At 45.6% G+C, this 15,464-nt stretch overlaps 1 protein-coding gene across 3 annotated transcripts in view; it reads right to left on the bottom strand.

Annotated features, from left to right (window-relative positions):
- LOC142249404 (uncharacterized) overlaps window positions 1-15,464 on the bottom strand; it is a 126,585-nt gene that overhangs the window by 38,743 nt on the left and 72,378 nt on the right. For all 3 annotated transcript variants that reach the window (XM_075321055.1, XM_075321056.1, XM_075321054.1), the window contains 2 exons: window positions 12,171-12,218; window positions 8,820-8,864 (listed from right to left, as the gene is read on the bottom strand). In XM_075321055.1, coding sequence (XP_075177170.1) covers window positions 8,820-8,864; window positions 12,171-12,218 — 93 coding nt within the window. The remainder of the gene's footprint in view (window positions 1-8,819; window positions 8,865-12,170; window positions 12,219-15,464) is intronic.

The following is a 15,464-nucleotide window of genomic DNA, read 5'->3' on the forward strand; positions in this document are numbered from 1 at the left end:
TGACTTGGGCAGATCTCCCAGGAAGTCCATCCCCACCACTTCCCAGGGACGATCCGGCACTGGGAGTGGGTGAAGAAGACCTGCCGGTCTCTGCCGGGACAGCTTATTCCAAGCACACGACATACAGGCTCCCACATACTCCTGTATGTCCTGGGGTAGTCTCGGCCACCAATAATGCCTGGTCACAAGGTCTCTGGTCCTTTTGACCCCGAAGTGACCCCCGACCTTGGAGGCATGGGCCCACGATAGCACCTCGTTCCGTAGTTCAGGGGGAACGAGGGTATTGCCAGGTGGCACCTGGTCCAAAGAAGTGGGAGTGACCATCCTCAAGCTGTCCGGGGGTAGTATAAGACGAGGCTCCTCCTCGTCCTCCTCCAACACAACCATACAACGTGACAAGGCATCGGCCCGTACGTTCTTCTCACCGGCCAGGTGACGGATAATAAAGCGGAACCGGGAGAAGAATAAAGACCAACGGGCCTGCCTTGGGTTCAGGCGTTGTGCTGTCTGGAGGTATGTGAGGTTTTTATGGTCGGAAAATACCTCAAATGGATGCTTTGCACCCTCCAGGAGATGCCGCCATTCCTGGAATGCTAGTTTCATTGCCAGTAACTCCCTATCCCCTATGGAGTAGTTCCTCTCGGCCGGAGAAAAGGTCTTGGAGAAAAAGAAACACGGATGCTTCCTTCCTCGTTCGTTTTTCTGGTACAGGACTGCACCTGCACCGACCGAAGAGGCGTCTACCTCCAGTAGGAAGGGTTTGGAGATGTCTGGATGATGAAGGATGGGAGCTCTGGAGAAGTAAGTTTTGAGAGTGTGAAATGCCTCTACCGTTTCCCGTGTCCATGCTTTGGGATTAGCGCCCTTGCTGGTAAGGGCAATGATGGGTGCTGCCACCGTCAAGAAGTTGGGAATGAACTGACGATAATAATTGATAAACCCCAAGAATCGCTGGATCACCTTCAGCGAGCGGGGCTCAGGCCAGTTCATCTCTGTCTCCAACTTCCCCGGATCCATTGCTAACCCCTAACTGGACACGATATACCCCAGGAACGGCAAGGATTCACGTTCAAAAATGCAGTTTTCCAGCTTAGCATATAACGAATGGGTGCGGAGCCTCTTAAGTACTCGGATGACATCCCTCCGATGGGTGGCAAGATCGGGGGAGAAGATAAGGATGTCATCCAGGTATGCAACCACAGAAAGATACAAATCCCGGAAAACGTCATTCACAAAGTCTTGAAATATGGCGGGGGCATTGCAGAGTCCGAAGGGCATTACGAGATACTCGTAGTGACCGTCCCTGGTGTTAAAGGCGGTGTTCCACACATCGCCCTCTCGGACTTGCACTAGATTATACGCCCCGCGTAGATCCAGCTTCGTGAAGACCTTTGCCCCGCGGAATCGATCAAATAGCTCCGTAATGAGGGGCAAAGGGTATTTGTTCTTGATCGTGATTGCATTTAATCCCCTGTAATCGATACAGGGGCGCAGATCCCCTTCCTTCTTCTGCACGAAAAAGAACCCTGCACCGGCCGGTGAAATAGACTTGCAATTGAACCCCTTCGCCAGGCTGTCCTGAATATATTTGGACATAGCCTCCGTCTCTGGAGCAGAGAGTGGATACACTCTACCCCTAGGGGGCTCGGAGCCTGGCTTCAGGTCTATTCGGCAATCGTATGGCCGATGGGGAGGAAGGGTATCTGCGGCCCTTTTGGAAAAGACGTCCCTGTAGGCCTCATAAGGTGTCGTTAAACCCGGCCCCCCTGTATTCCCTGAGGACCCAAACGACCTAATGGTAGCGGGTGGGTCGGTAGTCACGAGGTGCTCCCTACCGGATCCTGCCCAGGATGAGATATCCCCTGTTCCCCAGTTGAGTATAGGAGCATGCTGTCTCAACCAGGGAAGACCCAGTAGGATCTCATCCGTCCCCCCTGGCAGCACCAAGAAGGACACCTGCTCATGGTGTCCCGGTGGTACATCCATCCTGAGAGGGATGGTGATCTGGGTGATGGGATCGAGTAGTAGGGACCCGTCGACTACCCGGACCCTGAGTGGCTTGGGCAACAGAACCAGGTGAACTGAGTATCGGGTTGCCAGGGAGGTCGAAATGCAATTGCCATCAGCGCCTGAGTCCAAGCAAGCCAGGGCAGAGAAGAAGGAAGTGCCGAACTGCAACTGGGTGCTGATAGTCAACCTAGAGGGAGAGGTAGCGTCTAGAGTCCCCCCTCTGATAGAAACTAGACGCTGTCTTTTCCCGACGGTTTGAGACATCGGGTAGCTATGTATCCCCTCTGCCCACAGGAAAAGCAAATGACACAAGACCGAGAACTTGGGGTAGAGGAGACCGCCTTGGACACCTCCATTGACTCCACGGAGTTGCCTACAGGACTGGCTTGGAGACCTGTCTGATGGAAGACGGGAGCCAGACGCTTATTAGGCCGAGAAGACGTGGGTGCTGAAGAGACCTCGAGCCTCCGCTCCGCCTGGCGGATGTCTATGCGAGAGGCAACCTGAATCAATTACTCTAAAGTGGCAGGCACCTCACGCGTGGCCAGTGCGTCTTTGACGAACCCTGCCAGGCCCTCCCAGAACACAGGGACAAGGACCTTAACCGGCCAGTCCAGCTCTGCGGCAAGTGTCCTAAAGTGTACCGCAAAGTCCTCGACTGAAGCAGACCCTTGCCGAAGTCGTAGGAGGCGCAACGCGGAGTCGTGGGTGACTTGAGGCCTGAGGAACACCATTCTCATGGCCCCAAGATAAGCTGTTAAGTTATTCACCACCCGATCTCTGCGCTCCCACAACGGCGTGGACCACTTCAGCTCTCTCCCTGTGAGCAGGGACTGGACGAAGGCTACCTTCGCCTTCTCGGTAGCGTAAAGAGTCGCGGACAGCTCTAAGTAGGTAGTAACCTAGTTTATAAAACCACGGCACTCGGAGCTGTCCCCGCTAAAGCGCTCTGGAAGCGCATGGCGAGGAGACCTTCCGCCCAATAGCACAGCCTGGGTAGCCGCCTGGGTGGCGACTGTCGTCAGAGTAGTCTTATCGGAGGAAGACTGCTCCACTGCTGCCAATCGTGACTACAACTGCTGCACATAATGCAGCAACTGCTGCTGCTCTTCAGCCATAGCCAGACCTTTGGCGCGACCGTAATGTTACGAGGGGGACCCGGGGAAGCGTGCCAAGATGGGAAATGGACAGCTTCCGCCGGTCAAGGTCCACTGTGCGGTGTAAGGGACCGCTGCTATGGTCAGGAAAGAGTGAGCGGGTTGCTACTAGTGATTGTCTGGAATGTCACAGACGATCTATGTACACCGGTCAGCCCTAACCCATGAGGGTTGTATGGCTCAGGGCTTCTCGATCGGTGTACCTGTTGCACGGGGCTTCTCGATCGGTGTACCTGTTGCACGGGGACGCACAGAGGTGCCTACGCTCGTGTGCCAGCGGGAGTCACAGGAATATGGCACGAGGGTAGCACAGAGGTACCCACGCACGTGTGCTTTCAAGAATCAGGTGAGTCCGGTGGAGACTCGAGGACAGGAACACAGCCTGTTGAATGAGATACTGCCGGAGCAGCAAGGCAGGGGCAAGACCTGCAAACCAGGTGCTGCCTGAGCAGTAAGGGCAAAGCCCACAAAAGACAATGACGTCTGTACAGTGGCATCGCAGCACGCTGCCAGACATCCAAACATAGAAGGACGGTGGCGCGCCGCCATGATGGCAGGGGGAGCTTTTAAGGAGGTGTAGCTCTACCCAAGGGCGGGCACGAGGCGGAGATGACGGACTTGACCCAATCAGGGTCCACGACGTCCCAGCCTGGCCAGTCAGGATTCACCACGTCACCAGCCTTGTCATCAAGCCGTGTGACGTCAGTGGGCGAATCAGGACCCACCACGCATTGCACATGCTCACCCTCCTGCCTCTGGGAAATAGAGGCGGGATCCTTGGTCTCACAATGTGCAGAGATAACGGGAGTCTCACTGCTTCCCTGAGCAACAAACCTCTGCACATTGCGCAACCTCGCAGACCTTCGGGGCCGCTGAGCAGGAGGACCCGCAGCAGGCAAGGAATGGGAAACTGCTTCACTCCTTGTAACAGGAGAACCACTAGGTATCACCCTTCTGCTGCCTCTCTGAGGAGGTATCTCCTGCACACTACGCAGTCTGGCAGACCTTTGGCGCTGCTGAGCAGGAGCGCTCGTGGCAGGCAAGGAATGGGAGACTGCCCCATTCCTTGCCACAGGAGAGCCACGAGGTGTAACAGTCTGGGTGTGTGCCACTTGTTTTATTTTTTATAGCGTAACTTCGAGTAGAGTGTATGTGTAAATGATTTTACGTCTTCTTACGGTATTTTGTTTTGTTGATTGATGAATCCATCAGCAGCTGTTCTCATATATATATATATATATATATAATATGGAGAATCTTTGAATATTGTTTTTAACAATATTCAAAGATCCTCCATTGCTGTGTTACAGGCAACCTCCTAATTTAAGAAGCATCATGATCTGAAGCTCAATGCCCTCAGACACACCAAGAGGAACTTATCCCTGCAATGTGAAGAGCTGCAAAACCTGCGCTCATGTAGACACCAAAGACCGGATACAGATACCTAACACACAGAAGGACTATAAAATTCCTGGGACATTCACATGTTCTTCCTCCAATGTGGTGTACTTAATCCTGTGCACTATATGTCGTATTGGAGGTCTCTATGTTGGAGAAACAGGACAGAGACTGAGAGCAAGAATGAGATATCCCCGCCCCACACAATTACTGACAAAAAAAACATTTACCTGTGGCCAAACATTTCTGTGCTTCAGGACACAACATAAACCACATGAAAGTTGTCATATTAAAAGGCAACTTCAGATCACAGAGCCATTGAAGGGTGTGGGAATACAAATTCATTACAATGTTTAACTCTGTCCACACAGGACTTATCCTGTCAGGAGGATTTATGACCCACTACAAAATCTGAGGGGTCTGCTCCAGAGACTGAGGGCATCAGGCCTCTGATCCTACAGGGATATTGGACACTAAAACATTCATACCACTAATCAAAGCTAATTAAGGATTCAGTGTTTGTTTGTTTAAATGTCTTTTATTATGCCATCCCTCTGCTCTGTTTGTGTATATATTTGTGTTTCTTCAGATATTTTGTCATACCATGCCTGATGAAGAGACCTGAGACGTCTCAAAAGCTTGCTTTGTAACACCATTTTATTTTATTTTAGTTAGCCATTAAAAGGTATCACAACTACAAGAAAATATATTTTTGTTTCTCTCACAGAGAGAAATCAATCATTTTTCAACTGTTCAACTGTCTAACACAGTACCAAAACCTTTTTTGTTTTAATTACACAGGATGTCACCACTGATCACAATCCGGCTACCTAGTGGGATCACATTGACATTAGTAAAGCTGTTATTGCATTAGAGGGCTTGAAATGTATATAATATATACAGTCCTACGAGACCCCAGAGTGTTAGGCCACGTGAACATGGTCAACATTTGATGAGGTTTTTTTATCTCAGTATTTGTAGCCAAAACAAGGAGTGGGTGATAAATACAGAAGTGGTCTTCATGTTTCTATTCTACTTTTCCTCTGATTGTTTCACTCTTGGTTTTGGCTATAAATCCTGAGGTAAAATCTCACCATATACTCAATATGTGCACGTGGCCTAATAGACATTTTTTCAGTTAAAATGGAGGCTCTGGTCAGGGGCATACATAGAAATTATAGGGCCCCATAGCATAATTTCTAATTTGCCCCCCCCCCCCTAAATATAAAAAAATAACAAGACAAATATTCAGCTGGGTCACAGAAGATCATATCTCACAACTTTGCAGCCCTTACTAAGTAATTTTCCTCATATTGAAGCCCCTAGATTCCCCTTTTATTGCAGCCATAAAATATGATGGTAACAAAAGTGCCCCCCAAACACTGTATGATCTCCCACAGTAAGTTCTTCCACAGTACCCTCCACACGCACAGTATGATGACCCTACTGTACCACCTTTCAACTGCCCGGGCAATGAATGGTAACCCCGACACAGTAAGATCCCCAACTGTGACCCCACACAGCCCTCCATGCAGTATAATGGCCTCTACTATCCTCCAAATAGTATAATAGCTCCCACACAGCCCTCTGCACAGTATGACGAACCCCACGCAATCCTTCACACTGTATAATTGCTTTCACACAGTATAATGGCCCTCATATAACTCTAGATAAAGTAGAAAGGCTCCCTCATAGCCCTCCAAATAATATAATGGCCCCACAAAGTCTTCCATATAGTATAATGGACCTCACATAGTCCTCCATATAGTATAATGGGCCTCACATAGTCCTCCATATAATAATGGGCCTCATAGACCTCCATATAGTGTAATAGGCCTCACGTAGTCCTCCATATAGTATAATAGGCCTCACATAGTCATCCTTATAGTATAATGGGCCTCACATAGTCTTTCTTACAGAATGAAACCCACATAGTACGCCATATCGTCTAATGCACCCCATAGTCCTCCATGTACTATAATATACTCATCATATTCCTCCACATAGCGTTATGCACCCCCACTTGTTTTCAGCATAGAATCTCTGTAAGTGCATATTTGCTACAGTGAAAAAATAATAGGACAGGGAGGGGTTAAGCTTTCAAGTATTTAATCTCTATTGGAAATAAATAATCTGCCCCATATTGATATCAAAGAGAAATAAGCAACCTCCATAGACAACACAATCCACAATACCAAGACCAATAATACCACATACAAGGGGGAAATACTGCCAGACCGTGACCAGACCACATATTACCACCACACAGGGACCGAATATAATCACGTACAAGGGAGAAATACCGCCACACTGTGAACAAACATTACCACCACATAGTGACCGAATACAACCACATGCAAGAGAGAAATTCCGCAACACTATGACCACACCACATAATGACCAAATAATACTATATACAAGAGAGAAAATCTGCCACACCGTGACTAGAAAACATTATATCACAACATAGTGACCGAAAACAACCACATACAAAGGAGAAATACCATAACTCCATGACCAGACGACATAATGACCTAATAATATCACAAACAAGTGAGAAACACTGCAACACTGTGATAAGACCATATAGTGTCCAAATAATTCCACATACAAGAGAGAAATACCACCATACAGTGACCAGACCACATATTATGACGACATAGTGACCGAATACAACCACATACAAAGTTCAAATACCAACACCCCATGACCAGACCACATAGCGATTGAATAATACTACAATAATGTACAAATATACAGACATGCTGACACACAGACAAGCAGACGTACACATAGGCAGACACATAGACATGCACACACACAGAAAAATGTATACACATGCAGACAGGTGCACATAGACAGACACATGCACATATTCACACAGACACGCACACATATATAACCACGGAGACAGACGCAAGCACACAAACACACACACACACATATGTAGACATCCAAACAGGCAAACACATGTACAGACAAGCACACATATGTAGATACAGGCACACACACACTCACATACTCATATGTAGACATGCAGACAGGCAAACACAAGGCTGCCACACACTGTATGTGGTGTGTGTATGTGGTATGTGTGTACGTGGGCACACACGTAGGCACATACATGCACACAGAACGCAAATACAGGCACAAATACATAGACACACAGGCATATACATACATACACAGACACACATATACAGATATATACTCATTCATATAAACAGATATTTACATATAGACATACACACATATTAGGGGAGTTTTTACCTTCCCCGGCTGGTGTCTGGTCCAGCCTGCAGGCTCCATTACAGATCCTCTCCGGCAGGAAGCGGCAGTCCAGGGCATACTGTGTGACATCACAGTTAGGAGATGTGGCAGCGTCTATTAACTGTGACATGACGGGGCAGCACAAGAACAATTGCAGGCGCAGTGCAGCCCAGGCAGACACATACACAAGCAGCCCCGTCACAGCTGCTGGTGGAGCTGCCTGAGGCCCCCTGCCCTAGCCCAGCCTGGAGTCACCTGCCCTAGTCCAGCCTGGGGCCCCTTGCCTTAGCCCGGCCTGGGGCCCCCTGCTCTAGCCCAGCCCGCGGATAGCAGCTGACACTGCATTCTCACCTCTTCTCGCCATTGCTCCTCGTTCCCCCGCTGTCTGTTCTCTGCACATCTCAACATGGTGGCGACTATTGCGCAGTAGTGACGTCACCGCTGTGTTGAGCTGTCAGAGCGCACAGACAGCGGGACAATGATGAGAGGGAGTGCTGATTCTGCGATGCCGATATATTTGAAAGTACGGTCCTGGGCTAGGGGCTCATGTCGGAGCTGATACCAGGGGAAACCTCCCCGAGGCCCCTCCAGCCCATGAGCCCCATAGCAGTGGTGTGGCCTGCCTCTATTGACAGTACGCCACTGGCTCTGGTGAAGTTTTGATTTGCTACAAATTTGATTATCATCTTTTGTTCCAAATCATTTTCATTCTTTTGTATTTTAGAAAACTTGGGCAGCATGGTGGCTCAGTGGTTAACACTGCAGTCTTGCTGCACTGGGGTCCTGGTTTCAAATCCCACCAAAAACAACATCTCCAAGAAGTTTGTATGTTCTCCCCATGTTTGTGTGGGTTTCCTCCCTCACTTCAAAGAGATACAGATAGGGAATGTAGATTGTGAAGGACAGTGATGATCAGGTCTGTGCAGTTGATTGCGCTATATAAGTGAATAAAATATAAATTACTTTAAAAAATCTCTTACTTACCAAGGATTCAAAGAGGTCGTATGCAGATAAAGCTGTGAAGTCATTCTAGAAATGATGAACAAAAAGTAACATTATAAATGACGGTAAGCTCTCAGCCTTATTCACCATGGGGTCTGTGGAGTTTCTGCAAGGGCATCCACCACTGTGCCACACAATCAATGGCAGCTTGCTGCATTAATTTGTCCAGTATTCTTACCAGAATCATTAGCACCGCCTCCTAACAGAGGCCCTAATGTAGAAGTGATCACAAAGAGAACAAGACAATGGACAAATGCTGCATGAACCATGGACAGCAACTGTCACACAATGGCTCCATCATTTCAGCCAGGCAAGTTTTATTTAGACAGACATTTGAAAGCCACATTGGTGATTGGGCCAAAAGGTGTCATTTAAGAATTTCTGACATACAGTATTCTACCTGCCGTTCATTGACCATATACCATCTGTCAGGTTCACGTTAACCCCCTTAACCCTAAGGCAATTTTCCGTTTTTCGTCTTTGTTTTTTGCTCCCCTTCTTTTGAGAGCTGTAACTTTTTTTTATTTTTCCATCAATCTTGCCATATAAGGGCTTGTTTCTTGCAAGTAGAGTTGTACTTTTCAATTAAATCATAAGTTTTACCATACAGTGTACTGGAAAACAGCAAAAAAAAAGTGCGGAAAAATTGCAAAAAAGTGAGATTGCATAATTGTTTTGGGGATATTTTATTTACCGTATTAATGACATAGTAACACTGATTTGTCAGTGTAATGTCCCAGGTCGGTACGAGTTCGTAGACATCAAACATGTAGAAGTTTACTTTTATCTAAGTGGTTTAAAAAAGTTGAGAAGTTTGTCCAAGGAAAGAGATGCACTTTTTGCGCCATTTTCCGAGACCCATAGCATTCTCATTTTTCCAGATATGTGGCTCAGTGACGACTTATTTTTTTGTGTCTCAAGTTAACAATTTTTTTATTTGTACCATTTTTGCACAGATGCTAAGTTTTCATCGCCTGTCATTGCATTTTGCGCAAAATTTATGATGACCAAAAAACAAAATTAAGTGAGTTTATATTTTGATCGGGCATTTCTGAACTTAGCAATACCAAATGTGTGTCTATTTTTTATTTTTTCATACCTTTAATTTTAAATAGGAGGTGATTTGAACTTTTAGGTCTTTTATCTTTTTAAATTTTTTAAACTTTTCTTTTTCCACTTTTTTTTATTTTACTAGTCCCCCGAGGGACCTCTAAGGAACAACATTCTGATCGCTCATTTATTTCTCCTGATCAGAGCTGCACAGCTTAGATCAGCAGAAATGACACGAGGTACTGTTACAGCCAGTGCTCTGCTGGCTGTAACAGGAAGTGAGGCATGATAATGACAGGAGTCATCACATGACCTTGTGCTACCATGGCATCCATCGGCTCCCCGTGATCACGTCATGTGCTTTCGATGGCAGCAGGTAAGTGCGTGTTACCCACTGCGGCCATTTAAATTGTGCTGTCACATTTTGATAGTGCGATTTAAGTGGTTCACATGCATGGGTAGATCGCGGATCCACCAGCACCTACGAGGCACACATGTCTGCTATACAAATCAGCAGACATGTGCAGGGATCACCACCGGCTCACCGCAGTAGCTGGTGGGGATCACCCCTTCATGATTTACATCATCGGTTGTAAAGGGGTTAAGACCTAATTCACACATCTGCATATTTTGTCAGTATTTCATCCACATTTGTAAGGCCTCATTCAGATGTCTGTTTTTTTCCAAATATGAGAAACGCGTAATGATTTTCTGAATCGGACTTTGATCAGAGTGTGGTTCAAATATCATTAGTTTTTCTCAGAAAAAAATAAAAAAAGAACATAGTTTCTCAACTTTCTGAATTCAGTCAGTCTGTGAAAGTCGAACCATATTCGAATGTCATCCTAGTGCGGTCCAATTTTTGTCACGGACCCATAGACTTACATTGCTGATTGTGGCTGGACTATCATATCAAAATCGAATACATCTCTGTGATTTTCGGTTCACATGGTTCATGAAGTCATGGACATATGAATGACCCCATAGACTACGAATAGCACTCATACATGAAAATCGGATGTCTGAATGAGGCATAAGCCATAACATGGAGTGGCTTTAAAAGTCAGAAAATGAGTGAAATTTTCTACCTGTAGGGTCTACTTCTGGGTTGAGATTACAAATACAGATGGAAAATACTGACGGGTGATTCCCTATTTATTACTTTGGTTTTGTCATTACGCTGTAGCATCTCCACAGATTTTTCAGAACCAAAATCCCCTTTAGAGAATACTCTATAGATTTTTTGATATACCTCATTTATTCCTATCTTAGTTGATGTGCCATGTCTGGACTCTTTGTCATCTTAATGTTTTCTTTCCCTCTCTTATATGGTTTCCCTAAGGCTGGGGCTACATGGCAACTTTGACCACAATATAAGTTGTGTCATTATATATTGTGGCATAATACATGAGAATGGAGTATCCTCAGCAGCCTAAAGTAGATTACATTCCCGTAATACAAATATCTCTGCATATTGCTTTTGCTGCCATCTAGTGCTTGACAGTGATAGATCAGTAACATAGAACTTTTGTCTTCTGATGCTTCAGAAGTGTCAGTGTTTCATATGTGATCTATATACAGCAGTCTCTGTGTATGCCATCTGATGCATATACAGCAGCCTTGGTGTCTCCTAAGTGATGTTTATACAGATGTTTCGGTGTATCCTATTTGATATAAACACAACAGTCTCAGTGTCACCTAATTGATGTATACGGCAGGGTCTTAGTGTCTGCTATGTGATGTATATACAGCAGTTTCAGTGTATCCTATGTGATGTATATACATCTGTCTCAGTGTATCCTATATAATGTATACATCAGTCTCAATGTATCGTATGTTATGTATATACAACTGTATAAGAGTCTCCTATGTGATGTATACAGCAGAGTTTGTGTATCCTTTGTGATTCATATACATCAGTCTCAGCATATCTCATGTACTGTATATACAGCAGCCTCCATGTCTCTTATGTTATGTATGCAGTAGAGTCTCAGTGTATCCTATGTGATGTGTATATACAGCAGTCTCAGTGTCTCCTTTGTAATTTATATACATCAAAGCTGCTTGGAGGACACGGTATATTTTCTGGACTGCTTCGATCTCATTACCTATATTGACACGGGGAGGGTAATGTAAAGATGTAACTCAAATAGGTTAAAAGGAAAATCAAGCACTGAAAATATGGAAAATAAACATTGAATGAGCAAAAAAATAAAGACAAAAATTACGAAAGTTTCCGTACTTCTTTAATTTTAGTTTGCACCATGCTAATCACATTCTTACCTTACAATACAGATCATCTAGCTTCAAAATCGTGGCTGGTGTTAAGGTCTTCAATAAAAAAAAATATATCTGTATATTAAACATTTCATTTCATTTGGAGTTTAAAAAAAAAAAATAAAAAATTGAAAGGACTTGTAAAATATTATTATTATTATTATTTATTTATAGAGCACCATTAATTCCATTTAACACCATTAAATATTAATCCTATATGTTTTTGCAACCAACATAATTTATGTTAGTAAACACATTCAAATGGGCTGAGTTTACATACATTAAAGGGATCCTGCCACAAACAGTGCTGGGTGCATATTAGTGATTACTGCCTAACAGTCCCTGTATACACTAGCATAAATAAACAGATCTTTAGAAAAAGTATTTCTAAAGATCGTTTATTATATGCTAATGTGGCCAGGGACTAGTCACAAGAGCGTTAGTTCTCTTGGCTAGTCAGCCCACATAGCATTTTAATACGCCCCATTGAGTACTAACATGCTAATGAATGTGCAGCGACGCCGCACATATCTTACTTTTCATGGCGGCCGGCAGTGGATGGTTGTGCAGTCCGCGTGATCCGGAGTCCCCAAGACTTCCGGTCATGCGCACTACACTGATGCTGGGTGTAAGCTTCCCGGCTTCAGTGAGGTATAGTGCGCATAGTAACAATGAGCCACACTATGAAGAAAAAGACATGGATCGCACATCCCAAAAATACAATGATCTAAAGCCATTAGGCAAAAAATGAAATAATAGAACATGAGGTTCTTTGTTACCATTCTGATCAGATTGTATTAAGCCCACTGCCACGTCACGGTGAACCCCTATTGTAAGTCTTATACTGTGGCACTGTGCACTAACCGCTACTGCGGTGACAAAGCACCAGCAAGGCAGGGGACCTGGTACCTCAAAGCACCCATGCTGCAAGGCGAAGCCCCATTTCTCCAGGTCCCACCGCCCCACTGACACGAAACCACCACAACAGCTGCCACCACACAGCACCAGCACATAGTGAGAGGAGCTGCGCACTCACCTCCCACTGGCTCCAATATGTGCACTGGGAGCAAAAAAGGCTGACCTCTCTTGCAGTTTCCTGCTGATTAAAATCACCTGTGCCAAATGGGGGGAGAGCAGATCCAAGCAAAAAGCAGAGCAGTATAGAATGTTGGCATTGTCTAGCGATGTCGAGCGCGATAGCACCCGCCCCCATCGTACGTGCGATATTGTGCGATCGCTGCCGTTGCAAACATTATCGATACGGCAGCATCACACGCACATACCTGGTCAGCGGAAGCCGTCCAATAGCAGAAGAGGGGCGGAGATGAGCGGCCGTAACATGCCGCCCACCTCTTTCATTCCTCATTGCCGGTGGACGGAGGTAAGGAGATGTTCGTCGCTCCTGCGGTGTCACACACAGCGATGTGTGATGCCGCAGAAACGAGGAACAACATCGCTAATAAACAGGCAACGATATTTGGTTTTAGGACGACCTCTCCAAAACCAACGACTTTTTTAAGATCGCTCGTCAACATGTCAATTGTTTTTGCCATTTGAGTTTTGATCTGCAAAGCTGAGTTTTTGCCCAAATTTCTGCCACAAAAAGGCATCATTTTGAACAGCATAGTGTGCACAAGAAACCCAAATTCCCATAGACTATGCTTGAAAAGCAGAACACAACCATTTTGGCATTAAACGCTGCAGTTGAAAAAGCAGGTAAAAAGCAGGTAAAAAGCAACATGGACACATAGCCTAAGGTGGGCTTTGCACACTACGACATCGCAGCCCGATGCTGCGATGCCGAGTGCGATAGTGCCCGCCCCCGTCGCAGCAGCGATATGTGGTGATAGCTGGCGTAGCGAAAGTTATCGCTACGCCAGCTTCACACACACACTCACCTGCCGTGCGACGTCCCTGTGGCCGGCGACCCGCCTCCTTGTTAAGGGGGCGGGTCGTGCGGCGTCACTGCGACGTCACACGGCAGGCAGCCAATCAGAGCGGAGGGGCGGAGATGAGCAGGATGTAAACATCCTGCCCACCTCCTTCCTTCCGCATATCCTACGGAAGCCGCAGTGAGGCCGGTAGGAGACGTTCCTCGCTCCTGCGACTTCACACACAGCGATGTGTGATGCCGCAGGAGCGAGGAACAACATCGGACCGTCGCGTCAGCGTAATCATGGATTACGCCGACGCTGCACCGATGATACGATTACGACGCTTTTGCGCTCGTTAATCGTATCATCCAGCCTTTACACACTGCGATGTCGCATGCGATACCGGAAGTGCGTCATTTTCAATTTGACCCCACCGACATCGCACCTGCGATGTCGCAGTGTGCAAAGTGCCCCTTAGGCTAAGAACCCACTTTGCTTTTTACCTGCTTTTTACCTGTTTTTTTGCTGCTTTTTCAACTGCAGCGTTTAATGCCAAAATGGACGTGTTCTGCTTTTCAAGCAAAGTCTATGGGAATTTGGTTTTCTTGAATGCACTTTGCAGTTCAAAAAGGTGCCTTTTTGTGGCAGAAATTTGGGCAAAAACTCAGCTTTGCAGTTCAAAACTCAAATGGCAAAAACAACTGGCATGTCAATTGTTTTTGCCATTTGAGTTTTGAACTGCAAAGCTGAGTTTTTGCTCAAATTTCAGCCACAAAAAGGCACCTTTTTGAACTGCAAAGTGCGTTCAAGAAAACCAAATTTCCATAGACTTTGCTTGAAAAGCAGAACACATCCATTTTGCCATTAAACGCTGCAGTTGAAAGAGCAGCAAAAAAGCAGGTAAAAAGCAGGTAAAAATCAAAGTGCATTCTTAGCCTAAAAAGATGAGATACAGCAGTCTGTTGATTGCTGAGCCCAGTTTCCTTAGTATCCATGGATGAATGCCATCTGGCCCGGGGGATTTGTCAATGTTTAATTTACTCAGACACAGGCGTACGTCTTCTTGTGTTAAATGAATTAAATTGGGTGGTGAACTTTGAGTTTTCACTTGTTGAATGATCCCTGGAACAGTCAGTTCGTTGGTGAACACTGATGAGAAGTGCCTGTTTAATATCTCAGTCTTTGTTTGTCCTCTATAACTAACTTGTTATTACATTTTAAGGGGCCGATATTATCCTTTGTTTTCCTTTTGGCATTAATGTATTTATAAAAGATTTTGGGATTTATTTTAATGTCCTTGGCGATTTTTATTGCAGTAGCTAATTTTGCTTGCTTGATTTCTTTTTTACATTTCCTATTGATATCTTTATACTTCTGAAATGCTGTTTCTGTATTCTCAGCCTTTAAGATTTTAAACGTCCTTTGT

This window comes from Anomaloglossus baeobatrachus, chromosome 8 (assembly GCF_048569485.1).
Source record: "Anomaloglossus baeobatrachus isolate aAnoBae1 chromosome 8, aAnoBae1.hap1, whole genome shotgun sequence".
In the NCBI taxonomy this organism is placed as follows: domain Eukaryota; kingdom Metazoa; phylum Chordata; class Amphibia; order Anura; family Aromobatidae; genus Anomaloglossus; species Anomaloglossus baeobatrachus.